Raw genomic sequence first — 27,549 nt, forward strand, 5'->3', positions numbered from 1 at the left:
TGAAAAGGAGGGGAAAAAAAAAAAGGTGAGTTAAGGTGAGTTTAGCGACAACGAGGACGATGCGAGATATTTAATGTATTTAAATGATTCATTGTGCTTTAAATTTAAAGGTGTTTATTTTTAAATACTTATTTTGAATACTGGGCCAGAACTGTGCTGGTTTTGTTTGTGTTTCCGTATAAGACAAGGTTTAGCCTAGAAACCCTTTAGCAAGCAAATAATTCTTCAACAATCCAAAGAACTGCTCTGGAAATCCTTTTACTCTAAGAGTCTAATTAGCAGTTTTAAGCTGTTGTGTAAGATGTGCTCATCACGTGGCATCAGATAACTCTGCAACTCAACACCTCCATGAGGACGAGACAAAAACACAAGCCCGTATTAATGTTTTTAATGAAAATGGAAGGACGTAAAAGAAAAGCCTGAATAAATCTTGCAAGATAAGTTCAAAGTCTGATCTGACATCTGAGTTACAAAAGAAATGAAAGAAAAAAAAAACTCAAAAACTAAAATGACTTAAAAGATTCAGAAACTTGAGCAATAGGCTGATTTCTCCCCAACCAGGACTCATGAACTGTTATTAAAATCCACCGTAAATTACACTCCTGCGTCCTTGAACAAAACCGTCCCACTCCATCTTCTTCAATCAGCCACCCAGAGTTTAAAGGTGCGGTCGTACGAGCAGGTGGCAATGAGATGTCCATCAGGAGACAGGTCCAGTCCCATCACTTTGCCTTCGTGTCCCGCCAGGGTCTTCAGAGGAGACCATCCAGGGTGAGTCCACACTTTCGCCATGTTGTCATAAGCACCAGTTAGCAAGTAATGACCGTCTGTAGCTGCAGGGTAAAGATGTAGAGGTTATAAAACAAGCAGTGCTCAACGCTGACTTTCATTTCTTCTTATTACTGCTCTGGGTCGTCACAACGGAACACGTGGGCCGCATATTTAATTTGGTGCAGGTTTTACGCCGGAGCCCCTTCCTGACAAAACCCTCCCGTTTTATCCGGACCTTGGGACCGGCACTGAGAGTTAGCTCTTCAGTGTCTGTGTTTGCTTCCTGCCCCGGAAAACGAACCCGGGCCACGACAATTAGAGCAACGGGATCCTGCCACTGGACCACCCGGAATCCCTCATTTCTTCTTATTACTATATGTAATAAATTATTTTAAAAATGAATAAATGAATATACTTTAAACATGAAAGGTGCTATTGACTAAAAACAAATTCCAAAATCTAACCAGGTCAAATCTGCTGCTTATGGAGATCATTTTATATATAAATCCTACAAACAGTCAATCTTTTGTTCTTCAGAGATCTCCTAATGTGATCTGATTGGTCCAAAACAACCCGCTTACTACATAGTGCTGTATTTTATATCGTACCACAACAATGTTGACTTCTTGAAACTGACTAGTGCAGAAAGTGTTGATGTGCAGCAGCTCAGATTATAATGCACTCAGTTACATATATTCGTTTTTTTATGTAGCCGACATGTCTCTGGTGTCAGCATTTTGTTAATCAGAACTAAAGCCGCTGGATTTGTGACATCGGAAATTCTCCAGAACACAGAATTTTGTGGTTTCACAAATAAATAAAACAGTTTTGGAGTATTAACAGTAACCCCACATCATAGCAGTCTGTCAGTGATCATGTTCCTGAAACAGCAGAGTGTTTTTTTCCTTACATCATATCTGACAGCAGTAATAGTGAAAATCTTATAGAATCGTGAAATCCCACAATGTTAGTAGGTTAATGTCCAAATAACACACAATTCACTTAAATTAGGGATAGAAAATAGGGACCAAGTGTCTGTTTTGAACACAGCCATGCTCTTAGATTTCTAACAGCTCTCTATTGTTTCTTTTCCTCACGATTGCTGATATTTACACTTTTACATGTGCAGTAGATTATAAATATTAATAAAGTGCTGAAGTAAACATGTGAGACAGATTTAAAAATATTGATTTTCCAAACACTTACGCTGGAACTTGACTGAGGAGATCAGGTTCTGGTGAGCGGGGATGGTGTAAATGCACCTCCTCTTCCGCAGGTCCCACACTTTACATGTGTTGTCACCGCTCCCTGTAGCTACATGAAAGCTGCACCGCACACACACAGACACACACAGACAGACACGACAGACACGACAGACACGACAGACACGACAGACACGACAGACAGACACAGACACATACACGACAGAGAGACACACAGAGACAGACAGACAGACACACACAGACAGACACACACAGACAGACACACACAGACAGACAGACAGACACACACAGACAGACAGACAGACAGACAGACACACACACAGACAGACAGACAGACAGACAGACACACACAGACAGACAGACAGACAGACAGACACACACAGACAGACAGACAGACAGACAGACAGACACACACACACACACACACACACACACACACAGACACACACACACACAGACACACACACACACAGACACACACACACACAGACACACACACACACAGACACACACACAGACACACACACACACACAGACAGACACACACACAGACACACACACAGACACACACACAGACACACACACTTCACTGTTACTCTTTCTGAAATCATTAAAAAATGAGGATATCTGTACACAACTCAAAGCTCTTGTGTTTTTACCCATTTGGGGAGAAGTTGATTGCGTAGACCTCTTTGAGATGACCCTCCAGGAACATGACACATCGGCCGGTCCTCAGGTCCCACACACGACCGAACGAGTCCAGACCTCTGACAGTGGTTAGAAATCAGATAATGAACATTCACAGCGATTCTCCTCACCGTTCTGACTATTTTATATGTGTTTATATATATATATATATGTGTTTATTTATAAATATATATATATATATATATATATATATATATATATATATACGTATATATATATACATACATATATATACGTATATATACATATATATATATACGTATATATATATATATATATATATATATATATATATATATATATATATATATATATATATATATAAAAACACAATCAGCTAATCTGCTCTGCACACAAAGTATGAACGTTTCCTAAGAAATATTAAATACATTTGTCCATATTGTCCATATGAGGACACTTTTGCATTTTAATAATTAGAAATAAAAGCAAGTGGAATTATCTTAAATATCATTTCAAACTATTTATTAGTAGCATCGTAGTAGTTTCTTCTTTTTTTATTTCTTGGATTTTTTCACAGTCAGAATAATTCCATTTACTTTAATCATTTTTTACAGTTCAACCATCATCATCCCTGAGCATATTTCAGCAGACGTATCAGTACATCGATGCTGTATAGGAATAAAAAAATCTCACCCAGTTCCTGCTAAGGAGCCATCAGGATGGAAATGTAAGTCATGGACTCCTTTACTGTGACCTTCCTGGTGAAGAATCTCCTCCTGGACCTCCAGATCCCACAGACGCCACGAGTTATCATAGCTGGAGGTGGAGAAGAAAAACAAAACAAAAACAAAACACAGGATTAAGCAATTCTACATAACATAACATAACTGCTTGTCTAGAATGGTCTAGTCCTTTGGGTTAGACTCAGGATTTTCTCACCATGTTGTGCCCAGAAAGCGACCAGAAGGATGCCATGATACACGAGACACCCTCATGAAGTGACCCTCGATGTCTGCAACTGGCTCATCGCTGCACAGACAAGAGATAATAAGGTCTTTATTGAAGACATGTAACAGCATTTTGGACTAATGTGTGTGTGTGTGTGTGTGGGGGGGGGGGGGGAATCTGAGGAAACTCTTACGTACTATATAGATCTAAAAACTTTAGGGACTCAAATACACAACCAAAAAAAAAATAAAAAAAATGTAATTATGCACTTATTTAATTATCCATATAATTACGCACTGTTTTTTTAACACTGTTTATTCATCATCAGAGACACCGGATTTATATTCGTTCATTTTTTCATTCATCATTCACTTCTTCCGATCACTAAACATATTTGCTGATGGGTTTTTACCACACACACACACACACAAACACACACACCTGTCTAAACTCCACAGCTTAACAGATCCATCCGCAGCGCAGGAGGCCATGTTGACGTCCGACTCGTCGAGCGTGAGCGTGGCTTGCGGATGGAAGCTGACTGATCCGACGTTGGTATCGTGACCTAAAAGTAAAACGAAGACAGAAGGTTTCTCTCAAATGGATCGCTGAAAAACAGCTTGTTGGAATTTAAAGAGAGAACTACGTACTTACCTCTTAACGTGCGGACAAGACTACAGTCGGGAACGTTCCAGAGTTTGCACAGACCGCTCCTAATTCCGACACAACACAGTTCATAAAATCTTATACGATGCCAACGACAGTACGTGTAAAAACCTGACAGCAAAGAAAGAAACTCACCATGATGCGGTGACTAACAGTTTGGAGTTGGGGCTGAACTGGCAGTAAGAGATTGGACGATCGTCTCCAATCTGACTGCAGAAGTTATTCAGGTTCTGATAGGAATAAGTAGAGAATTTAATGGTGAGTATATAAAAAAAAAAAAAGAAGAAAAAAGATGCTGTGCTGCTTTTCACAAGCGCGAGGATTATCGGCTCACCCTGAGCGTCTTGTGAAGCTCTTGCTGTCGTACGGTGCGTGTAGATTCAGGAATCTCTCTCTGAGCCCTGGCAGCTTCTAGCCTCTGCACAGCTCTGGAAAAAAATGTTTCAGATATTGAGCGCTATAATCTTCTACTAGCTGAAAGTAAAATACACAAGTAACTGGTAGAAATTGGTTCCGCAGTTCCAGAGACTTCAACAGTGTCTGCATGTTTCTATAGAAATAAATGTAGATAATAAAACATGTTCCATGTTAATTGCTTCATAAATTTACAGCGGCATATTACATGTGTTTTTCGATCGTAGGATTCAGGGGCAGCTGACAACAAAACTGGTTGAATTTGTAAAGACTCAGTACATTAGTACAGAATAGTTTGCTAGGTATTCGAACAGAAAAGAAACTAAATAAAATATCCCCAAAAAAATAAATAAAAAATAAACTAAAAACCAGACAATGTTATAGAATTTTTTTTTTTACATTTCTGTTATTGCTATATTATCCTTGTGATTACATTTTATTTCCTTATCTTTATTATTATATATTTAATCTAAATGAAATACAGTGAGCAAAAATTACAAACTCGGTTTATGATAAATGACAGGTTGCAAATTCAAAACATTAATACGTTCAATATTTATTACTATTCTTAACACTAGAAACACGAGAACACTGAAACACAACTCTGGCAATCTTAGTATTTTAACAGAAAGCAATTGTTCTTACTTGGGCAGTGAATATTTGGCCAGCCAGATACGTGCCTCCTTTAGAGTGTCGGGACCCTCGTGGTACCACGTCTGCTGAGCCTGATCAAGAAACAAAGCTGATTTAACAACCTGAGAATTAATATCAACAACAACCAAAAGCGAAGCGAGGGTACATACGTCCTCTTGTGAACGTTTTGCTTTCTCGTCGTCCTTTTTGGATTTTTTCAGAGCATCCGGACCCAATACCGACAAAATATTCCTCAACCTGTAAAAGATACATTATTGATTAACTGGTTAAAGGATATGAGCACAGACAAATGCAAAAACAAACAAAAGAAAAGTATCCCCACCTCTCTCTTCTTTCAGCGGGGCCTTCGCCGAACAGCGTGATCGGTTCTCCGAGGGCTCGTAGGCATGCTTTGACTTCTGTGTCATCAGTAGACACGGTGATCTGTCGAGCTCTTTTCCTGCGCTCGAATTCAGCCAGTACTTCAGCCTGCCTATCGCTTACACGGTCTTCCATCTCCATGGACTCACCTGCAAATGTTCATAGAGAGACAGTTGTTAAGAAACAATTTGGAAAACAACCAGCATTTTCAAAAGACAAACAATAGAAATTAAAATGTGATTCATATCACTGATATTTATAATCACACCCTCCAGTGTCACCCATATGAGGATGAGGTTCCCCTTTGAGTTTGGTTCCTCTCAAGGTTCCTTCCTTTACCATCTAAGGGAGTTTTTCCTCCCCACAGTCATCTGAGTCACCTCAGACTTGCTCGTTGGGGATAAATACAAACACATTTAAATATATCTAATATTAATCCAGAATTTTGCACTATATTAATATTTATATTAATCTTTATAATAATTTATGTTCTGTAAAGCTGCTTTGAGATGACGTCCTTTGTATAATTGATTTGATTAAACACTGAACAAATTACCATTAAACTTTTTTCCATCATGGAAATAGCATTTACATTACCTTTTTTTGTGTTATAAAAATAATCTCTTTAATATCTACAAAAAGCTGAAATTCTGTGCATCATCCGATTAGTTATGAGTTATTATTATCTTAATAAATGAGAATATTATTATTTACATTTCTAGCATTCGGTAGACGCTCTTATCCAAAGCGACTGTTTATCTAATTTTTAATGTTTTTTTTATATACACAACTGAGCAATTGAAGGTTAAGGGCCTTGCTCAGGGGCCTAACATTGGCAGTTTGGTGGCCCTGGGAATCAAACCCATGACCTTCTGATCTATAGTTCCACGTCCCATTCACCTTCATGCTCAGTGTTCCCAACACGACTCTGATAACGTTTACATTTCCAGCATGTAGCAGACGCCCTTATATCCAGATCGGCTTTCATTATCTCATTTTTATACAGCTGAGCGTTTATTAACCCTATAATTGAAGGTTAATGGCCTTGCTCAGGGGTCCAACAGTGGCAACTTGGTGGACGTGGGATTCGAACTTAACCTTCTGATTGTTAACCCAACACCTTAAACATTGTCAGTTGGACACTCACCACTGGAGATGTTAATATTCCCAGCTTCAATTCCAGCCTTAATCGCATCTTTCCCGATTGAAACGATTCCCTCACGAGAAAGTCGCTCCTTTTCCTTTTCTTCAATACTTCCATAGAAGATTCGAGCCTTCTTTGCCAAAGGGACTTCATCCTCATCCGACATGGTTCTGGTTCTGACGCTTAAATAAAGTCCAAAACATTAAAATGTGATCCAAAACAGTGTTTTTGAGGTAATTCATTTCCACTAAACGTTAGAAAGATTCTAAAAAGTCTAATAATCTACATTTATTTGAGGCTCGCGCACCCAAAACAAACTACATAGAATTATGGGTTTCTTTGAAAAAAAACAAAAAATTCACACTTACCAGTAAAGACAAATACACGATCCTGAAGAAAAAAGTTAACCGCAGTTCTCTAAAACGGTCTCTGTATCTTTATTAACGTTAAACGTCTTTAAAATTGGAGTATTTCAGATTAATTCATATTCGTTCGACAACTATAAGTGCACGACGAAACCGGCGCCATTTTTTGGTGTCGCACAGGAAACACGTCATCCGCGTAAACAGTAAACGCAATAAAATAATACTTTTTTCCCCCCACAAAGAAACCTAAATTTTTATCAGTCTTTAAATTTTTTAAACTTTTTAAAAGCTGCTGAATGTGAAATACCCCAAACTGCCTATAATCGTGTATGTAATTTATTTAGAAATTATTTTTGTTGTTGTTCTTCTTCTTTTTATTATTATTATTATTTTTAAACGTACGTGTTTTCTTAAACCTATACTTTAAAATAAATAAAAAATAAAAAAAGTATAAAAAAGGATCATTTCGACTGTTATTTTTGTTCCGAAAACTACAAATTTTTTAAAAAAAAAAATAATAATAAAAACAACTACATTTCCCAGAATTCCAAAGTAAACTTCCGGTTAAATGAACAACCGCCAATCCTGGGTAAGTGTGTGCATATATAAGATGTTTATAATTTCATATATATATATTTTCAACGCATTTTATTAAATAAACTAATCAACTGAAATATTTAATGTATTAAAAAATATTGATGTCACCACTACTGACGGTCAGATATGAATTATATGTGCTAATTCAGAGCTAAGCTAACTAGCTAACTTGCTACTTAGCTTCCATTTAACAAACTGCACGTGAACAGATGAAGTTAATTAATTTAACCCTTGTGTTGTTGATTGTGTTACAGATTACAGTTATGGGCTGTTTCTCATCATTGTAATATTTCCAAGCACTAAAACGATGCTTCGCCGAAAACCAACTCGTTTGGAGCTGAAGCTGGATGATATTGAGGAGTTTGAGAGTGTGAAGAAAGAGCTGGAGGTTTGTGTTTCTGTTTTCTTGCATAATGTTGTTAATGTTCTGGCTTTAAACATGCTCTGTAGTTCCTCTGGGTTCTTTACTTTCCTCCCACCTTCTAAAATCATCAGTATTTGTAAAGGTCACTTTAAAAATGACCAGTGAGTGTGTTTGTGTTGTATTCTTACCTCACACAGAGTATTTCTAGGATAGACTCCAGATTCTGACCAGTATAAAGTGGTTTCTCAAGTCAAGTCAAGAAGCTTTTATTGTCATTTCAACCATATATAGCTGTTGCAGTACACAGTGAAATGAGACGACGTTTCTCCCGGACCAGGGTGCTACATAAAAGCAAAGACAGAGCTAAGGATTTATAAGTTAGTCCTAGATACATAAAGTGCAACTGTGCAACCTGGTGCAAACAGTGCAGGACAAAAGACGAGAGAAGGCAGTGCAGGACAAACGACGAGAGAAGGCAGTGCAGGACAAAAGACGAGAGAAGGCAGTGCAGGACAAAAGACGAGAGAAGGCAGTGCAGGACAAAAGACGAGAGAAGGCAGTGCAGGACAAAAGACGAGAGAAGGCAGTGCAGGACAAACGACGAGAGAAGGCAGTGCAGGACAAACGACGAGAGAAGGCAGTGCAGGACAAACGACGAGAGAAGGCAGTGCAGGACAAACGACGAGAGAAGGCAGTGCAGGACAAACGACGAGAGAAGGCAGTGCAGGACAAACGACGAGAGAAGGCAGTGCAGGACAAAAAATACAAGTCAATACACAAGAACAGAGCCGAACAGTGTAAATACTGTGTACGTTTGTATTATAGCAGCAGTTACATGAGGTATTGTAAAGTATTGTGCAAAACAGCAATGGATTGAAATGTGAGACAGTATGTGCAAAGAGCAAAAACAGTTTGCAAAACAGCATGTAAACAGTTTGATATGATGGTGCTGTAGACATGGATGCGAATTAGAAGAGTGTGTATTTGATGTGGGTCATTTGCAGTCCATACAGTTGATTTTGTGTGTGTGTGTGTTGTGCTCGATACAGTTCAGTTATTGTGGAGTCTGATGGCTTGTGGAAAGAAACTGTTACACAGGAATGACGGAATGTTCATTACGTGTGCATGATTTGTACAGAAAGACAGAACTGTCACAGATGAGGAGCAGCAAGGTTTATTTCAAAGGTGGCAGCTGCCAGCCATGAGGCCACTTCGTTTACTCATAACAACACTTTGCTTCTTACAGAGCAGAAAAAAACAGCGAGACGAAGTAGACGTGGTCGGAGTTGCACAGAGTGAGATGAGCAGCTCTGTCGGAGGTTCTGAAGGGAAAACCAGAGAGCAAACCATTCACGAACGAATAGGATACAAACCTCATCCGAAGTCAAACACACTACCGTCTTTCTTTGGGAATCTCCAGTTTTGAGTGATGAACAAACCCAATGAAATCACAGTGACCTTTGGCAGGTATTTTTGCACTGATGCCATGTTGACTGGGAACTGTTTATAGTCTTCCTTAAAACCGAAGAGGATGAAACCCAAAGCCACTCACCAACAAAACTTTCACATGGCAAACTGTTCTTAATGTGTGTTTTGTTATCAGTTCTAACAATTAGGAAATAAAAGGAATGCACATAAATGCTTGCCGATTCTCTGAGATGGTGTTGATTAATTTTCTGTAACAGCAGGTCAGACAGGTACAGTACAGTTTGGCTTTCATTCAAATCATATTTTGTTGTTTTCATTGAATTTGTTTTGTAGTAACAATTATTCACAGGGACCAAACAGTAGATATCTACATACTAAATAATAAAATGTTTTATTTTAATGTGTTGATGTTTATGCAACATTTATGGAAGGAGTTTTATTCTGTGGGAAAGTTTTCAGGATGAAAGATTTCTGCTTTGAAATAAATGTTTCCCTATAGATGATGCAATCGATAGAAAATATAACGTGACCTTTAGACCTTTTTTTAACCTGCTGGTGACACGTGAGTTGGTTGGGGATAAATGTGAAGATGTCAATCACCCTGACCTGATGAAATTTGCTTTCGTGTCCGTGTTTATTGCCTTTAAACTGTTTTACGATCGAACCTTTTACCAACTGACGATACGGATCTTCGTGTTACGTGTGCTTCAGCAGGAAAGAAAAGCAGCAATAAAAACAGCAGATGATTTAAATTAGATTTAATTTAATAGGATTTCCTCTATAGAGAACAATTACATCTGCTGTATACGTTAAACGTTACATAAAAACAAATAATGTCAGTAACTAAAAATAACAACAGACTTTATGTACTTGACAGTAATAGAATATTTCAAATACAGATTATAAAAAAAAAAAAAAAAAGAATCTTCATGGAGACGCTGGCATCAGATAGTACGGACCGCACGAACCGTTCGCTGTGTTTATTTAAAAATTTTTTTTTTTGTAAATTTCAGTTTCAGCTCCGTAAACAAATTGTCAAAGCTGGACAGATAACGTTATCTGTTTTTACTTTCTCTCTCTTAATGAAAGCCTTCTGAGCCGGTCACTGATTGTATTTCGATATCCTTCCGACGATTAACGTGTCTGCGATTTCAGCTATTCTGGAAAAAAATTTAATAAATGAAAAAAAGACACTGTGGTGCATTTTGTCAGGTCTCATAACCACAATACAGATCTGTCAGAATTACTTTGTAAAATACACTTTTTTTTTTTTTGTTTAAGTCACTAAATCCCATAGAATTTCACACTGTACACTGTTCCCTCCTCGTAATTATTTCAGTTTTAAGGCAAAAGGTTTAGGAATCCCTCCGATGCTCAGAGAGGTGATAATTTTCCAAATGGAGAGGTAGAATTTACACCTGTGCATTTTACACATCCTGCGAAGAATGCTGTAAGACTGAGCGAGGTCGTGATGGTCGAGAACGAGTCGTTAGGGTCAACTGGATGGGGTAAAATTCGATAAAATTCAGTACAATACAGGGGGAAAGACTTTAAAATGACACCGGAGCAGCCTGACACTACTTACGTGCCTTTAAAGTGATACAGCATCGAAGAAATATCATGTAATCATTTCCAGGTATTTGTATTGTGTTTGTAGTGGTGGTGTATTTTCTTTGCCATTTTCCCCCAAAGGTGTATTTGTGTTTATGTCGGGAAGGAGAGAGAGAGAGAAAGAGAGAGAGGATGTGGCTGATTAGAGGCTTAATGACAGTGTTCTGTAATGTCCACCACTACTGCCTTCTTCCAGCTGAACAGGAAGTAACCGACGCCGGCTCCCAAGGCGACGGATATGCACAGGTAGCCGTTATAGGTCATAAACACCAGCATGAGGAAGTAACTGATCACCACCTGGATGACGTGAAGTATCGTCTGGAAAACGTGTGCCAGACTCAGCATCCGTTGTCTGAAAGAAAACAGAGAAGAAATAGTGTCTTGTTATAACAGCATGACAAAAAAATAATAAGTTCTATATCGCATTAATGTCTTTGGGCGTTCATTTGCCACGTGCTGAGATAAAAGCCCCATTCGGACAGGATTCGTTTTACAGGAGGACGTGCTGTTTTCTCTAGGAATTTATCCAGCCCTAATCTACTGACTGTAAAGATGACACCGTATTTAACCTGAAGTGTGAAAACTCACCCGACTGTTTTGTGCGTCTCCATGAGCACCGTCCCGTCAGTGCCAGGGACCGGCATGGAGTTATAGCGTACGCTGATTTGGTTCCTCCTCAGCAGGACCTCACGACCGATCTTCAGTCCCTCGTAAAACGCGGCCAATAGGAACACTCCGATACAGGCGCCGACCATCTCTGAGATGAGGAATTTCAGAATTTGAGGATAGTGCATTCGAAGACCTTGTTTTTTTAATGTAAGCGATGCTGAATGCGCAGCATGAGAAACTCTCTGTCCTGTCAGTTTACTCATGATGCTTAAATACACTCTGTGGTTAATATATAGCTTCCTTTTTGCATGTAATCAACTGTATCTACTGACTTTATCAATAAAACCTCTGCAAGCCCATCAACCACTGTGCAGTGATGTGGTAACGTGTGTCGCACTGGTACGAGATCTATTACAGCAGCTGAAAAACCCTGTGTGTACTGACTTCACCATATTGGTTGACCTCACAGCTTGTTCTCAATGCAGCAGTGATCCAGAGATGTTTACATCCCCAGTTCTGCTGCCATGCTAATTATTTCTGACTGGGCCTAGAAAAATATGGACTGTGGGCAATAATTACAATCGCCTTATCAAACACGTATAACCTGACCTGTAGAGTAGCTGTGCCTGATAAAAGGAGACAAGAAGTCAGGTATAAAGTAGGTGATGTAACAACCTGGTAACTGAGTAAAGAGTCCACAGTAACAGAGCAATGTTAAAATGATAAGCTGCATGAGTGAACAGAAAGATATCCATAATACAAATCTGATACGATACAATACGGTTGGTCTCGAATCAGTGCAAAACTGCCTTACGTTTTCATTTCTGATTCATAAGTACGTGAACAAGTGGCACTTAATATTGATAATTTGGATGATTCGTTCTGATTCTAAGAAGTTGTTCGGGACTCATGAATCTCTATGTAGTAAGGATGTTTGACTTGCAGCTTGATATGCAGCTTTAGTTTGACTCATGAATCTCTATGTAGTAAGGATGTTTGACTTGTATGCAGCTTTAGTTTGACTCATGAATCTTTATGTAGTAAGGTAAAGTGTTCACTCGTGAATATTCATTCAGGAAGTTTGACTCATTAGTTCAACTCTCGTAAAGTGTTTGTTAGAACGGAAGTATGACTCTCATGAAGCTTTAGTTTGGCTCTCTTGAAGCTTTAGTTAGAAAGGAAGTTCAGATCATAAGAATCTTTAGTTTTTGCCCTTTAACTAGAGTCTCTGTATGTTTTATTAAGGAACAATAAAGTCATTTACTAGTTTAGACTCACCTCCAGGTGTGTTGATAATCAGGCCAGCAAATAGCAGTTCGACATTTTTGTAACCCAAGTAAAAGGTCATTTGCTACACAAAGGGGAAAAAAAACAGAAGGGATAATATGAATAACTTCTTAATGCTTATAGATAAAGTGCCAAACATTTTTGAGTACTTGAAGCTTCTCATATTTTATTCTCTTTATATCGCAGCGAAACTGAATACTCAAACGTGATTGGTCAGAAGCAGTCGAGACGTTTTCTCTCTCCGCACGTTATTGTTGCACAGAGACAAAAAAGACTTGTATGGAAGAGTGCATTTTACTTTGGTAAAATGTCAAGCTGCATTTTTTGCCTTGTTATCTTCATGAGGAAAAAAAAAAAAAAAGACGCTGGCGGTGAGGGAACAATTGTTTATAGTTGCTATAAAGTAAGTGATTGACACAATGGTATGAAGAGTCGTTGTTTATCAGCGCAAACTGATATCGGAAAAGTGTAGCCTTTCTACCTTGAATTAACTTGAAGATATTAATGATACATCCTTAAAATGCCCCTGAAACTAAAATCAGAGTGCTGTGTTATAAGCAGAATAAACATACTACCAAACCACAGTGTTATACAAAAGCACAGTGCACTTCATTGGTCCCCTGTTCTGCTTTATCTTTGTATAAATTTACGTTATTATTTACTTTATAAATTCTTTGCATTCTCTACACAGAGCTGTGTTCAAAGTGTTTTCCGGGGAAAAAAAAAAACAGTTTCGGTTCTAATTTCTTAAGTCGCAATTTGAAGGTTTTCGTGTCACTCAACCTTGTACTTTGTGGAATCGCAGGAGATCAACAGTTGGATAAGTGCGTGAAAGAGCACAGGTAGATAAGGTGTACATATTAAAGTGGCTGGTGAGTGTAAATCCTTACATTACAAAATAGTTTATTTATTCATTCACAGTACATTTATCACTATCGCACTGACTCAGTAAAAAAAAAAAATAAATAAATCTAATTGCTGACCATCATCATGTGTCCAGATCCATGATCCATGTTGCTATCTCCCATGCTGGATTCGGAAGGCGCGGCCTGCATGACATGATTATGGTGATCGTGTTGCATCTTCCTGCATGTGGAAAACAGAGACGAGGTTTAAATCCAATGCTGACTTCTTTTCAGGAGATTTGTGATAATATAACATGGGGGTCTGGTGAAGAAGCACACAACATCCCAAGCACTTGTGCTACCGTGATGGCTTTAGTGTAGGAGATCACAATGGGATGGTGGTTAATCAGTACAACCTGCCCTCATGTCTGACATGCTTTCTAAACTCTGAACCCAACAAACATTGTCAGAAACAAAGAATCGCCTACAAAGATCACACTTGATTGAAATTTGGCAATAACAACCTTTACCGGCCGAATCCGGTCATCATCCCACAGGCCACGAGCTCAAAACTCTCTGTTCTCTCTAATCTAATACGTAGCCATTTAAAACAAATTGAACCCTAATGGAGGAATAATTCACTTTTCTATAGGCCAGATTTTGCCTGGGGGATAAATAAAGAAAAGACCACTGCCACCATCACCCTGTTCTGATGGAAAGAGCAGATAATAAACTTAACCTCAGGCTTCTGTGTCTGAAAACCATGTTACCATGTTGTCAGTCTCAGTTTCTGAAACAAAACTTTATATATGTACTGAACGCTATTAGCTTCGTAGTTTAAATACAAAATATGTAATGTAATAAGACGTGTAATACAGTGTGGACGTTAGGGGTATGTTGTGTCGTTGACCACGTGCAGCTTAAACTACACGAGCTAATAGAAAGTAAATGAAGTGTAATAAACATTTCAGCTTAATCAATCTCATACTCAATGCTCTAAAGAAATATCAGGAGATATGGCAAGATATAAGGATTAAAAAATAACCACAAGACAACACTTACACCACCGCATCAGTTTCAGCATGACGACGAAAAAAACCTGTCCTCCGTCTTTTAGTGAGGTTGCCAGGGTTGTAAATTTTCTGTGGTTTTTCACAACAAAAACTTAATAAAAAAAAACAAAAAAAAAAAAACTCTCTCTTTATTTTTCTGCCCTCTTTCTTCATTGCACACATTTTTGATATAATTTAAGTTTTTTGCGCTTTTTGAGATGTAGGTAATTGTGGACACTTGTGCTGAAGCCGGGCAACTCTGCACACACTCTGACTGGATCGTGTAAACTCTACACAAACCGTGTCATTCTGACTCATTATTAAGTTTCAGTTATTGTACTTTGTACTCTTCTTTATCAGTGTATTTTGTGTATCGTTTCGCTCGTAGTGAAGATCTATTATCTGTCGTAAGTCGCTTTTTATTCTCCGCTTTATTCTTTAATCAGCTTCATAGTTAGTTACTCCACTGTTCCCTTGTATCTAGGCACATTTCTGTAGAATTCGGTAGCGATATCTCGTCGAAACGATAGAAACGGCTCTGAATTATTTTACTCGACAACATTTAATATTCTCTCAGGCTATACACGGTTCATGTAAACTATTCTTTGAAATCTAACAATATATACACACTACGTGTATGCTTATAGCCGTTGAGTTATCCCTGTCTGTTAAACTAAACAATAATAAATCTCCAAGAGAAACCTTGAGCTAAAAATGTAAATGCTGAATGTTATCACACTGCAGAAGCAACAACAGGATAATCGTTGCTTACACACTTACTGGAGAGGAAATCTCATTATTAATAATTGTGCTTCTTAATAATGTCTGAACAAATCTGTTTAATTTCAGCAGCTTCCTTTTATCTTCGCTAAAGAACAAAAAACAGGTCATTGCCTTCGGTAACAGATCCGACTCACCTTTAACGCTGCGATCTCTGCTGGACGACTGTTAATAGAAATCGCGACGAGGTCCTGACGGCTATTGGCGTGCACGTGAAGCGGTACTTTAGACCGAGAAATGGAACTTGGCTCTTGGGTGTGTGCAGATGTGGAGCGACTTGTGTGTGGGTGACCTTTCAAAAACAATCCCTCATGACTAAACTGGTCATGTGATCTTTCTCCCTCCTCTGGGCAGGAATTAAGCAAGACGATGTAACTCTATTCTCATTTCCTTTTCTTTATGTCCCTTATTTAATTGATGAAGGAATGTAAGGATTCATCTGACAGGGGCTGTATCATTATCACACATTTCACGTGTCTAATTAATTAGTACTGCTTTGTAAAGTGTTAATGACTGATTTGAGACCAGCGCCTGTGTCGCGCTCCTCCTGAACCCCTGTCAGACAAACCTTTTTCTAGGAACTGCCTCTGAGGAGAATGTTTTAATAACACGACCCTGTTATGCTGCTGTCTGGGTCACGTGATGCACATTACACACAGAGACATACCTGCTAACCTGGAGTGTGGGACTGGATCGGAGACATTTAATATACAATGATAAACATGACGTTCAGTTTAATACAGTATGTAACCAGGGGGAATTAATTATACCCGCTCTGCTACAACACTGTTTTCTTCTCAACAAATCCAAACAGCTTCATAACTGGATTTTCTTTACCTGCACCACAGCACTGTTCCTCACTCTGATTGGTCACTTTGCAGGTTTCAGGTAATATGACATCTATACAATATTAAACAGAACTAAGAACTGATTAACTAAAAAAATCAGTTTGACTCAATTTCCGAGAACATCACGGCCTACAAACATGGCCGACATGAACTGTAACTCTGTGACTAAAAAACTAGAACTATAAATTGTGTACACTTTTGTTCAAGCACACACACTTACGCGTGCACTCTCTCTCACACACACACACTCTTCCACACACAAACACTCTCTCACACACACACTCTCTTCCACACACAAACACTCTCTTCCGCAAACTCTCTTACACACACATACACACTCATTAGCACTATCTCTTCCGCAAACTCTCTTACACACACACTCTTATACACACTTACACACTCATTAGCACTATCTCACACACAACCACTCTCTCAAGCACACTCTCACAAACACAAACACTCACACACACAAACACACTCTCACACACACAAACACTCACGCACACACACAAACACTCACGCACACACACACTCACACGCACACTCACACGCACACTCACACGCACACTCACACGCACACTCACACGCACACTCACACGCACACACACTCACACGCACTCACACGCACACACACTCTCTCATGCGCACTCTTTTACACACACTCCCTCAGACACACACACATTCTCTCTCTCTCATACACACACACACACTCTCTCTCAGACACACACACACTCTCTCAGACACACACACACTCAGACACACACACTCTCTCTCAGACACACACACACACTCTCTCTCAGACACACACACACTCTCTCAGACACACACACTCTCTCAGACACACACACTCTCTCAGACACACACACACACACTCTCTCTCGCAGACACACCTGTGTTTATTTGCTAGACAGATCGAGCCTTTGTTTGCAGTATGTACACTTTCCTGTATTTTGATCCTGTTCCTATTTCCTAGTTTTGTGATTCTGGTTTTTTTTTTTTTTTTTGCTCACTCTGGATTTGTCTGTCTGGCTGCCTTGTAAAATAAAGTGTTCACCTGCAACTGTTCTTGTCACGGATCATATGCACTTTACAATCTTCACTCGCAATCTGATCTAAGGAAATGGTGAACATGTTGTAATCAGACAGTATCATTTACTCCTTTTACTATCTGTTGTAGAGAATGAAACAAATCTGCTTTTGTCCTTTGTTTTCTTTTTCCCAATCGGTCTGGGAATGTCCTTTGTGTGCGAAATGTTCTGTTGAATCTACCGTGATTCACAGCGAGGTACAAAGAGCAACTGTTTTGGAATATGAGTAGGAACTCAAACAAACAACTCTGTCCGCTGTTAAAAAAAAACCTCGGTCAAACCTTAAAAGCATTTTTATAAACCTCAAAACATTTATTATTTCAAATTTACAACTAGCTTCTCCTTAAAGTCTTAATTGTTTGCAAAAGGTACTGATTTCTAGCAATTATAAATAGTTTTGACTTCTTGAACAAAGCCTGTAGACTTAAACATTTTTGCTCAGCCCAAGCGTAATCTCTGTGGCCATGGCTTAAAGGATTTCATTAGACCTTTAGTGAAGGCTTGTAGGATTAAACAATACGATACCACCATTTTAAAGCCTTAAACACACACTGTTGTTTTCATGGATTTTTTCAAAAGTCTGGATGAATATTTATGTAAGTGTGAAGTACGAGATACACGAAACAAATGTTTTCATCTCTGCGTGTGTTTGTGTCTGTTCCTCCTATTTAGGAACAGAGATAATCGAGTCAATGAATCAGAAAGAAAATAGCCAGAGAGGGTGTGATGCCGTGTTTTTGGGGAGATCTAATAGAAACGAACAGCGTTGTAAAATCTGTACTTTTAACATTACATTTAATTTTTAAAAAAAGAGACATAAAATTTGCTCTGCCAATCCGAATAATCCTCAAATTATTTTAAGTACGCTTATATCACAGCATGCCCGAATTCCTGAATCAGCAGGAGTGCGTTTATTTATTAATTTTTAACAGCAGATCTCGCACTAAATCACACTGTCGTTGAACACAGTGTTGTATGGACTAGTTGTATAAACTAATAATACTAATAATACTAACTAATAATAAAAAACTCGTTGATATGATTACAAAGATGTTTCATCATGGCAGTCTGAGCTCACAGGTGCAACTTTTCCACCGAGGCAGTTTGAGTGCTGGTTTGGAGACTAATTTAGAACCAGTTCTTTCTTTTTCGACAGCCAAAGCACTGGCTCTGAACCAGGAAAAGTGGTTCTTAAGTAGCACCAAAACGTTGCTGGTCTAGACTTAAGAACCGCTTGCGTCAGGGGCTGTGGGTGGGGCTACTGTTAGCGCATTTGTTAATGTACCTTAAGTATACTAATGTTTAATACACTTTTACTTTACCGCGATATGATACATTATCAGCACACATGATAGTATGTAGCTACATGCTAAGGCTAACTTTTTTCTGTGTTAATGATAAAATAACGTTATGTACTTTCTCGATTACAACCTCCGTTTATACAGATTACATGGAGCTGCACGTACATGTAGGTTCACAAAGCCATGAGCATTAACAGTAAAGCAACATCCGTCATTGTTGATGTTGTGTTTGCTGCTGCTGCGCTAACGTTACTGTGTAACGTGACACGTATGACGTATGACACGTATGACACAGTGACGTCAGACCCGGCTCTGTGATGGCTCTATAGCCGATGGAAAGGCAAACCGGTTCTTAGAACGTTCGCCAGTGGAACCAGCTTTGAACCAGCACCAGTGCTAGCTCTGAACCAGCACCCGGTTCTTTTTGGTGGAAAAGGGGTAAGGGAGTCTCTATAGTAACTCAAGTAATCACTCTTTACACCCGTGATTAGCAGAAAAGCATCTTAGAATGCACAAAATATCAAATCTTGAGGCGGATGAGCTACAAGAGTAGAAAAGCACATTAGGTTCCTCTCCTGTCCTCTCCTAAAAGCATGTCTAATACCTCCCTTTGCAACTGGATCCTGAACATCTGGACTGTCAGTCCGGGGTTCCTCAGGGATGTGTGCTCAGTCCACTGCTGATTCATGGCTATGAAGCAATGCACAGCTTGAATCACATCAAGTTCACCAATGACATCAGCGGATCCTCAATGAGAGAGTCAAGAGCACCACATTACTTGGTGTTCACTAGGTGGAGAACCTCGTCTGGTCAGTAACACCAACTGCATCAGCAAGAACGTCCAGCAGTGTCTATACTTATTACAATGGTTGAGAAAAGCCCATCTCCCTCCATCCACCTTACCACGTTCTACAGAGGGACCAGCTGCATCACTGCCTGGTTTGGGAATTGCACCAGCTGATAGTGAGGACAGCTGAGAAGATCATCTGTTTCTTTTTTCCCTCCATCATGGACATCTACACTACACGCTGCATCCACGAAGCCAAGAGCATTGTGGATGACCCCACACACCCCTCACACACACTCGTCACCTTCCTGCCATCTAGAAAAGAGTACCGAAGCATTCGTCCCTCACAACTAGACTGTGCAACAGTTTCTTTCCTCAAGCCATCAGAATCCTCAACAACAGGAACGGAACTGAACTGAAAACACACACACTCATTCAATGTACTGTACATCTACGTTTACAACTCCTGCTACTGTAAGTGTATATATATTTAGAAATGTCCTCTTATTTGTTTACAAATCCTTTTATTTGCACAAAGGTAAATACAGACTATACACTGGGTTGCGCTATTTTATGTATCTGTCCTGTAGCGTATTGTATTGTCTGGCTGCACTGTTTGGACTCGGTTGCACACTATGGACATTATGTGGCTAGGACAACTTAATTAAGATATAATGACAATATAAAAAAGCTACTTGACTTGAATTGACCCATGGGCTGTGACCCAAGGTTTTTTTTTTTTCCTTCATTCCAGTTTGTGTGAGTTTTTGTTTGTTCTTGGCTGACTGTTACCCAAACCTGTCTGCGTAGATAATCTGGAAAATATTCCTCTCATCAGCCTTGGAAAAGAGCTGCCTAGGAACACTAGCAACTTTCAGATTTAAATAAATAACCACATTACGACATACTGTTTACAGGGTGGTGAGTTCTTGAACAAATTATACACAGGACTGCTTTGACTGTCTAGTTAGAGCTTTATAACTGTTCATTTTACATGTTACAAACACATGAGTGCATACATCGCATACTGGACACCTGTTATTACTATTATGACATGATTTGACATGAAGACTTTTTTTTTTTTAAATCAACTCACACACAGCCCTAGGTTCATATTATTAACGTATTCAAAAAGACGTACGTATACTTAAACAGATATAAGAGAGGAGTTAAAGCTTTAATTAGTATATTATTTGACATTTTTATTTCACACATGTTTACGTCTATGTTGGTCCTGATTATAATGAAAATAATACAGGTAAAAAAAACATTTATTTCATAAATCAGGACAATATCATCGTCGTTGTCGTCGTTGTCGAAAAAGGTCCATTATTTACTTGGTGTCTAATTAGTTTACATTACAAGTATATTTCTCCTAGAAAATATTATCTTCTGGCTTGTCATAAAATATAGATTCCTAACTGTATTATCAAAGGTAATGATATTTTAAATATTTAAGTAAAAAACGAAAAAGCGAGGTGATGTGAGGTGATGTTGACTGGCATAAAGCACAGTTACTCTGACTACCCTGATATGGATTTATTTCCTATAACCAATTTGATTAATCTTATAGAATGATAACATCTTATAATTAAAGAATGACGCCTTGTTCTTTGTTTGTTGTTCATTTATTTCTTTGCTTCCATGAAAACTAAATCCGCCACGTCTGTGAATGAGCAGTTACCATAGTAACCACATACGCGCATTCATTTAAACCAGCGATTTGGAGCCGGATCTACTTTTATAGGAAATGAATCAACCGAATCAAAATGAATCAACTGAATCAAAACAGTTTACACTGTGCCTGAATTTATTTTATTTCTGTGAGATGTTGGTTATTATAATTATTTAAAAAAAATCATACCAAAAAAAATCATACAAAAAATATATAAATATAAAGCACTGAGATGTAAAAAAAAATATATATATATATATGATGCAAAACCTTTCAACGTAAAATTAACCTAAACTATAGAAAACAACAACAACAACAAAAAAAAAAACTTTAATAAGACAAACTTAATAACATGCTCAGAGGTCAAACAACCGAAGGTCTGGGGAAAACACACACACACACACACACACACACACACTAAAATAGTATCAGTAGGATTAATAGTTTCTTACCTTGTTTCAATTCCTGTTCACACCCTTAATTCTATTATTATAAAGATAAATGGTGTGAAATAACCAAATCTTTTCATGCACCCTTCCCTAAGCGTGCAGTGTAAACTCTCAGTAAAAACCAGACACAAGAAGCTACAATCACAGGTTTTTCTCCCTCTCATAATAAAAGTCACTTTTATAATTATTTTAAACAATTATTTTGGATAGCATCTACCTAATAATGAATCCCAAACTCGAATCAAATGATCTATAGTGAGCATTATAAAATAAAATAAATAAAACCTACTACGTCTTTCTATCCAATGCCAATATATCAATAAATAAATAAATAAACAAACTTTTTTTTTGTACATTTCTTTCCTAGTACATTCCTGCATCTAATTCTATCTCATTTTATCATTTAAACCACAATTTAATTTATCAATATATTTTTCAAATTATTTTCAAATATTTATTTATTTATTTATTATTATTTTAAAATTTGTATCTACATATGTGTATTTTTTTATTTTATTTTTTATTCTCATCTTATTTTTATTGTCTGTGTGTTGTTGTTGTTGTTGTCTCTGTGTACTGGAAGCATTTGAAACTAATTCCTTGTATGTAATTCCCAGGGATACTTGGCAATAAATAAAGCTCTTTCTGATTCTGATATCAAGTATATATATAAAAGAGAGCCATTTAATCTAAATATGGATATCAATAAGTGAATTTGAAAAAATCTATTAAGATTTTTTTTCATTTGGGTTTTTTTTTAAGACACAAAAATGAATATGTAAAATGTTTTTATAAATTAAAATAATTAAAAATCTAAAAGCATCTAATCTTAATAAAGATTAAAGTAACGTAAAGTTTAATATGTGGGCTAATTTATTACACTCAGATTTAATTGTTATAGCAATAAAAATACAAAAATAAAAAATAACAAAATAATAATAATAATAATAATAATAACCATTAAAACTGCTAATACTTCTAGAAACTCTAAATGTAGTTTAAATATATTTTGCTTTGTAGTACTGCAGCAGTATTTATTCAGCTTCTGGTGTGTATATATATATATATATATATATATATATATATATATATATATATATATATATATATATATATATATAGGGGGGTGAGATGAGACGCCTATTAATTGTGCCCATAAAGACTTAAAAGACTTTAATTCTGAATGAAGACGGTTCTCATACTAAATGCCGGATTGAGTGGCGCATGCGCACTATTGTTGCACATGTGTACATTTTTCTCCACACTTGCGTCATTTTTTGACGCTTTAAAACGGCATTCACTAAATTGAAGGGGTTTCGTTACCACGACGTAAAGTGGGCGTGTTTCCGGAGGTCTTGGAGAATACTACTAAGGACAAAACAGTCATACAGGTAGATTTGTTTTAGAAAACAAATAAACAACCAAAAACTACGGTTAGAGTTAGAGTTAGATTATCGAATAGGCCACGCCTACCCGATAACGCAATATCTGTCACGCTGTTCTGAAATCCCTGGAAATAAGTGCATCCCCTTTAAAACATGAGTAAAATATTTAATTAATGAATGAATCGAAGTGACTAACATTTTAATCTAAATTAAATCATTTCGTATTCTTTTTATACACTTCACGTGTATAAAAAGTGTATTTTTATACACTTCAATTCTTTTTATAGACTACACATTTATTTATTTTAAAGGTTTTCTTAGAGGCTTGGAATTGAAATGAACACCAGTTTGACACCCTGTAAGCACACTGAACCATTTATTATCATTTACTGTACTTTCACAGCCAGGTCGAACACAGGAATGTCAGAGGTACACAGTAGACAAAGAAGCCATTGAGGAAAATGAAGAAATGAGCTGAACTCCTATTTCTCAGCTGGACAGCTTTGTCACAAATGTTCCACAGATACAAAAACATCCTACAGAACCGAGCAGTGGCTATGAAGACATAGAACAAGGAAAATGATATTAGTTTACTTTTCATTTGCAGTCAAACTAGTCTTCTTGAGAAAATATTTTTATATCATCCCAAAGTTTATATGTGCGCGCACACAAAATTCTTTTTGTAGCCGCTCCAGGGTTCTGTAGCTTTCCAGTTTATTCAGCAATCAATTTATTTTTTTAAAACTATTTTTTAATAATTAATATAAACAACAAACAACATAACTAGATGCACAGACAAACATATGTACTGGTACCACATTCAAACTGAGGTCTAACGATGCAGAGACATGCACTGAAGTACTGCAGGACCACCATCAAACAATATAAATATAAATATAATTCATCTAACACCACAACAGGTAGAAACAATAGACTTTTGTAATTTGCGAGAATTGGAGACGAACTGTGGATTTTTTTTATTTATGTAGTAAACAAATGATGAACTACCTGTGATATCTGTAATTAAATGCGTATGTATGGCTGGAACATCTTAACGGTTGTACAATGACAGTTTATGCCTCGGTGTTTCTACTGCAAATGGTGGACAGATTTGTGAGGTTTATCCAGCGACACGGTAGTTGGCGTGGATCTCAGGCTTGATGTCACACACCATCTTCAGGAGGTTGTTCAGGACAGCTTCTCGGTTTTGCTGGTAACTGCTCTGAATGCGGCCCATCTTGTCCAAGGTCTCTTTGTCCACCTCTACGGCCGAGTTGCCGTGGGAACCCAGCGCCTTTAATTTATAGAAAATAAGATTTTTTTTTAAATAGACAGACAAACAAACAAATAAGAAATAGATATGTAAATGAGTTGATACATTAAGAAATATAAACAAATCAAATTTAATTGTGACAAATAAATAGTATAGTATAGTATATTGAAAGTAATATAAAAAATATTATTTAATATATACAAAAAAATCTATAGAGTAACAAAAATAATATTTTACTAATATCATACAAATATGAGCATGGAACATGAAAGGGTGCGTGAAAAGTGTCTTTATATATTAGCAACTAATAAAAAAAAATAAATAAAGATAAATTTGAAAAATAATTTTAAGAGAAACTGCTCATATAATGGATCTGATCACTTGACTCCTGGTTTCATGCACTTCTTCACTTTTTAAGATCGTTGATAAATGTCTTTGTGTTCTAGCTCACCGCAGCTTCCTTGGTCTTGAACTCCTTTTCCCTCTGGAGACGGTATTGTTCGATCTCAGCTTGAGCTTCCTCCTTGGCCTGTTTCAAGCGCCGGTTTTTCCCTGAGAACAAATCATACATGCAATCTTTAGTGTAACAAAGTTGAATAACACAAAAACTAAGACTTTTGTCCTTAAACCATATATTTTTTAAAATAGAGGAAACAATGTCATGAGTTAATGATTTTTTTTTTTTCTGGAACATCCTTTCTTGCACAAATATTCTTCCAGCAAAAGCAGAAATAGGGAAATCAAACAGGGAAGTGAGTAACTCCAGCTTACTGAGTCACTGGAAATGACACTGTCATTGCTCTGAAAATATGATATTTAAATGAATTAAATTAATCAAATTGTAAATGACTAAATGGAAGGTACGGTCACGATTCCTGACTGATTTGGTCTTTCCTTACAACACTTAAAACTTCTCTGTGCCGCTCTTACTATTCTTTATTTCTTTAAATGCACTTTCAAGTGTCTATGATAACATCTAATAAGCAATGCTTCTAAAGCTTTATTATTATTTTTGTATATTTTAGGAGTTTTCTACACTACTGTGAGTTGCAAAATAATTTCAACTCAATTATATGAATACAATGCAGATATTTCTTCTATTTCATTATAAATTATACAGGAAAAACCCAAGAAGTGGGATCCTGTATTGTGTCTGCAAAAACATGAATATATAGGTGGGTGCAAAAGTTAGCACACCCTTAAGACAAAACTAAGAAGAGAAAGATTTATTCACACAAAATGTATTAGGAATCAAAGATGTTCATAGATTATGACAATGTTATATGCATAGATTTTAATAATAATAATAATAATAATAATAATATATATGAATATTTGTACATACAAATTGCCTATATTGTATATTTCAACTGCACATTTCACACTTGTACATTTGTACATACAATTTACTTATATTGTATGTCATTCTGTTACACTGAAGCTTCTGTCACTATAACAAATTCCTCGCATGTGAAAACATACCTGGCAATAAAGCTCTCGGATTCTGAAATATTATTTATTAACCTTTATGTATGTGTTTCCCAAATATCTTTCACATCATCAGAGCATTTGCATCCATTTAGTTATAATACTCTACTATTTATTTTCAGAAAAATAACCAAATAATCATCTTCTTTTGTTCACTTAATTCAATATTAATGAGAAAATAAGACAAAATAATAATTATTATTACTATAATACATAATTATATAAATAATTTATATTAATAATACATATATAATTATATAAATGATTATTATTTATTATTATTATTATTATTATTATTATTATTTTTTTTTTTTTATGAAATAATGAGAATTGCTCCAGGCTGAAATGTTCTGTGTATTTATGCCTCTGCCTTCTTTTAGAGATTATTTTCTTTGTTTTAAAACAAAGTATTCTTTGTTATCGATCATTTACGTTTACAAATGTTTTCTGCAACATTGTCATCCATTGCAGTCTTTCTGTTTTGATTACTAGCCCGTTAGCTTAGCTTAGCTTAGCTTAGCTTAGCAGCTTCGAGTCGATTCATTCGATTCCGTGTCATATAACAAACATTCGTGTCACTTACGTTTCCGGGCTTCGGCGACTTTCTCCGCGGCCCTTTTCTCAGCCTGTAACAGCTGCTGAATGCCCTGTGACTGGCTCGCCATGGTGCTAGAGAGGAAAAAAGCCGACGCGTGTATAAAGAAGGCCAAAAACGACGCTGTAATGAAGGTCGACAGCAAACGCTGGAACCCGTGAAAATCAGCTGACTGCACGTCACGTGACAGAGAGTCAACGTAGAACCACGTGACCGGTTCAGAGTCGCTCTACATTGGAGCCTGCATTCAAAATGGCGCACACCGTTTACTGTACACATACTTATTCTGTCAAATTATAATGCAGCATGCGAGACATTCTACACTACAGTTCTACAGAAACAAACCCAATCTCAATGATCAAGTTAGCTGATACAGCTTTGCCTGATACAGGCAAAAATGCAAGACCATTAAGACTTTTGTAGCATATTATCTTGTAGCATATTTCAACACTTGCAACATACTTGGTATATGTTTTCTATATGTATATTGTATATTATATATTGTGGATTATAAAGAGCAACAACTGTGGGATGTGGAATCTCAGTGGTTAAGGTGCTGGACTATTGATTGGAAGGTCATGGGTTTGACTCCCACTGCTGGGCCCCTGAGCAAGGCCCCTAACCCTCAGTTGTTTAAATAAAAAAATAAAATAAAAAAATAAATAATTCAAATAAAAATCTAAGTCACTCTGGATAAGGGTGTCTGCTAAATATTAGAAATACTTTACAATATCTCAGGCAACTGCTGCTATAATACTGTGTTCATTCCAGTATTTCTGCACATGCAATATTGTTAAACATACATTATTTACACTGGTCGGCTTATTGTCTTTTGTATATTGTCTTGTATTTTTTGTTTGCACTGTCTTTTGT

At 37.1% G+C, this 27,549-nt stretch overlaps 4 protein-coding genes across 4 annotated transcripts; 1 reads left to right on the plus strand and 3 right to left on the minus strand.

The window, feature by feature from the left end:
• Positions 1 to 373: 373 nt before the first annotated feature.
• On the minus strand, positions 374 to 7,384 carry prpf4 (PRP4 pre-mRNA processing factor 4 homolog (yeast)). The gene is made up of 14 exons (XM_060863327.1): positions 7,218 to 7,384; positions 6,853 to 7,031; positions 5,668 to 5,854; positions 5,495 to 5,582; positions 5,337 to 5,416; positions 4,612 to 4,705; positions 4,413 to 4,507; positions 4,266 to 4,324; positions 4,053 to 4,176; positions 3,603 to 3,692; positions 3,357 to 3,479; positions 2,654 to 2,761; positions 1,978 to 2,096; positions 374 to 833 (listed from the first exon to the last, which is right to left on the minus strand). The coding sequence occupies exons 2-14, from the start codon at positions 7,013 to 7,015 to the stop codon at positions 640 to 642; spliced, it is 1,524 nt and encodes a 507-aa protein (XP_060719310.1). The 5' UTR covers positions 7,016 to 7,031; positions 7,218 to 7,384; the 3' UTR covers positions 374 to 639.
• A 376-nt stretch (positions 7,385 to 7,760) lies between these two features.
• On the plus strand, positions 7,761 to 9,814 carry cdc26 (cell division cycle 26 homolog). The gene is made up of 3 exons (XM_060862692.1): positions 7,761 to 7,803; positions 8,066 to 8,199; positions 9,422 to 9,814. The coding sequence occupies exons 2-3, from the start codon at positions 8,119 to 8,121 to the stop codon at positions 9,599 to 9,601; spliced, it is 261 nt and encodes an 86-aa protein (XP_060718675.1). The 5' UTR covers positions 7,761 to 7,803; positions 8,066 to 8,118; the 3' UTR covers positions 9,602 to 9,814.
• A 535-nt stretch (positions 9,815 to 10,349) lies between these two features.
• Positions 10,350 to 22,070, minus strand: slc31a1 (solute carrier family 31 member 1). The gene is made up of 6 exons (XM_060862691.1): positions 21,939 to 22,070; positions 15,925 to 16,079; positions 14,094 to 14,196; positions 13,102 to 13,174; positions 11,803 to 11,971; positions 10,350 to 11,566 (listed from the first exon to the last, which is right to left on the minus strand). The coding sequence occupies exons 3-6, from the start codon at positions 14,190 to 14,192 to the stop codon at positions 11,365 to 11,367; spliced, it is 543 nt and encodes a 180-aa protein (XP_060718674.1). The 5' UTR covers positions 14,193 to 14,196; positions 15,925 to 16,079; positions 21,939 to 22,070; the 3' UTR covers positions 10,350 to 11,364.
• Positions 22,071 to 23,679: 1,609 nt separating this feature from the next.
• atp6v1g1 (ATPase H+ transporting V1 subunit G1) lies at positions 23,680 to 26,832 on the minus strand. Its single transcript, XM_060863536.1, has 3 exons — positions 26,665 to 26,832; positions 25,045 to 25,145; positions 23,680 to 24,614 (listed from the first exon to the last, which is right to left on the minus strand). Exons 1-3 carry the CDS (start codon positions 26,744 to 26,746, stop codon positions 24,441 to 24,443), a joined length of 357 nt encoding a protein of 118 aa, XP_060719519.1. The 5' UTR covers positions 26,747 to 26,832; the 3' UTR covers positions 23,680 to 24,440.
• Between the last annotated feature and the right edge of the window lie 717 nt (positions 26,833 to 27,549).

This window comes from Tachysurus vachellii, chromosome 26 (genome assembly GCF_030014155.1).
Source record: "Tachysurus vachellii isolate PV-2020 chromosome 26, HZAU_Pvac_v1, whole genome shotgun sequence".
Lineage (NCBI taxonomy): Eukaryota > Metazoa > Chordata > Actinopteri > Siluriformes > Bagridae > Tachysurus > Tachysurus vachellii.

Coding starts and splice junctions, on each gene's coding strand:
- prpf4 (XM_060863327.1), bottom strand. CDS start 7,015: ATGTCGGATGAGGATGAAGTCCCTTTGGCAAAGAAGGCTCGAATCTTC. Junction 5,583..5,667: donor CCCGCTGAAAGAAGAGAGAG/GTGGGGATACTT, acceptor TATCTTTTACAG/GTTGAGGAATATTTTGTCGG. Junction 4,706..5,336: donor GCCAAATATTCACTGCCCAA/GTAAGAACAATT, acceptor ATTTTTTTCCAG/AGCTGTGCAGAGGCTAGAAG.
- cdc26 (XM_060862692.1), top strand. CDS start 8,119: ATGCTTCGCCGAAAACCAACTCGTTTGGAGCTGAAGCTGGATGATATT. Junction 8,200..9,421: donor GTGTGAAGAAAGAGCTGGAG/GTTTGTGTTTCT, acceptor TGCTTCTTACAG/AGCAGAAAAAAACAGCGAGA.
- slc31a1 (XM_060862691.1), bottom strand. CDS start 14,192: ATGCAACACGATCACCATAATCATGTCATGCAGGCCGCGCCTTCCGAA. Junction 11,972..13,101: donor GATTATCAACACACCTGGAG/GTGAGTCTAAAC, acceptor TCCTCATCTCAG/AGATGGTCGGCGCCTGTATC. Junction 11,567..11,802: donor GAGACGCACAAAACAGTCGG/GTGAGTTTTCAC, acceptor GTTTTCTTTCAG/ACAACGGATGCTGAGTCTGG.
- atp6v1g1 (XM_060863536.1), bottom strand. CDS start 26,746: ATGGCGAGCCAGTCACAGGGCATTCAGCAGCTGTTACAGGCTGAGAAA. Junction 25,146..26,664: donor AGTCGCCGAAGCCCGGAAAC/GTAAGTGACACG, acceptor ATTTGTTCTCAG/GGAAAAACCGGCGCTTGAAA. Junction 24,615..25,044: donor TCAAGACCAAGGAAGCTGCG/GTGAGCTAGAAC, acceptor TATAAATTAAAG/GCGCTGGGTTCCCACGGCAA.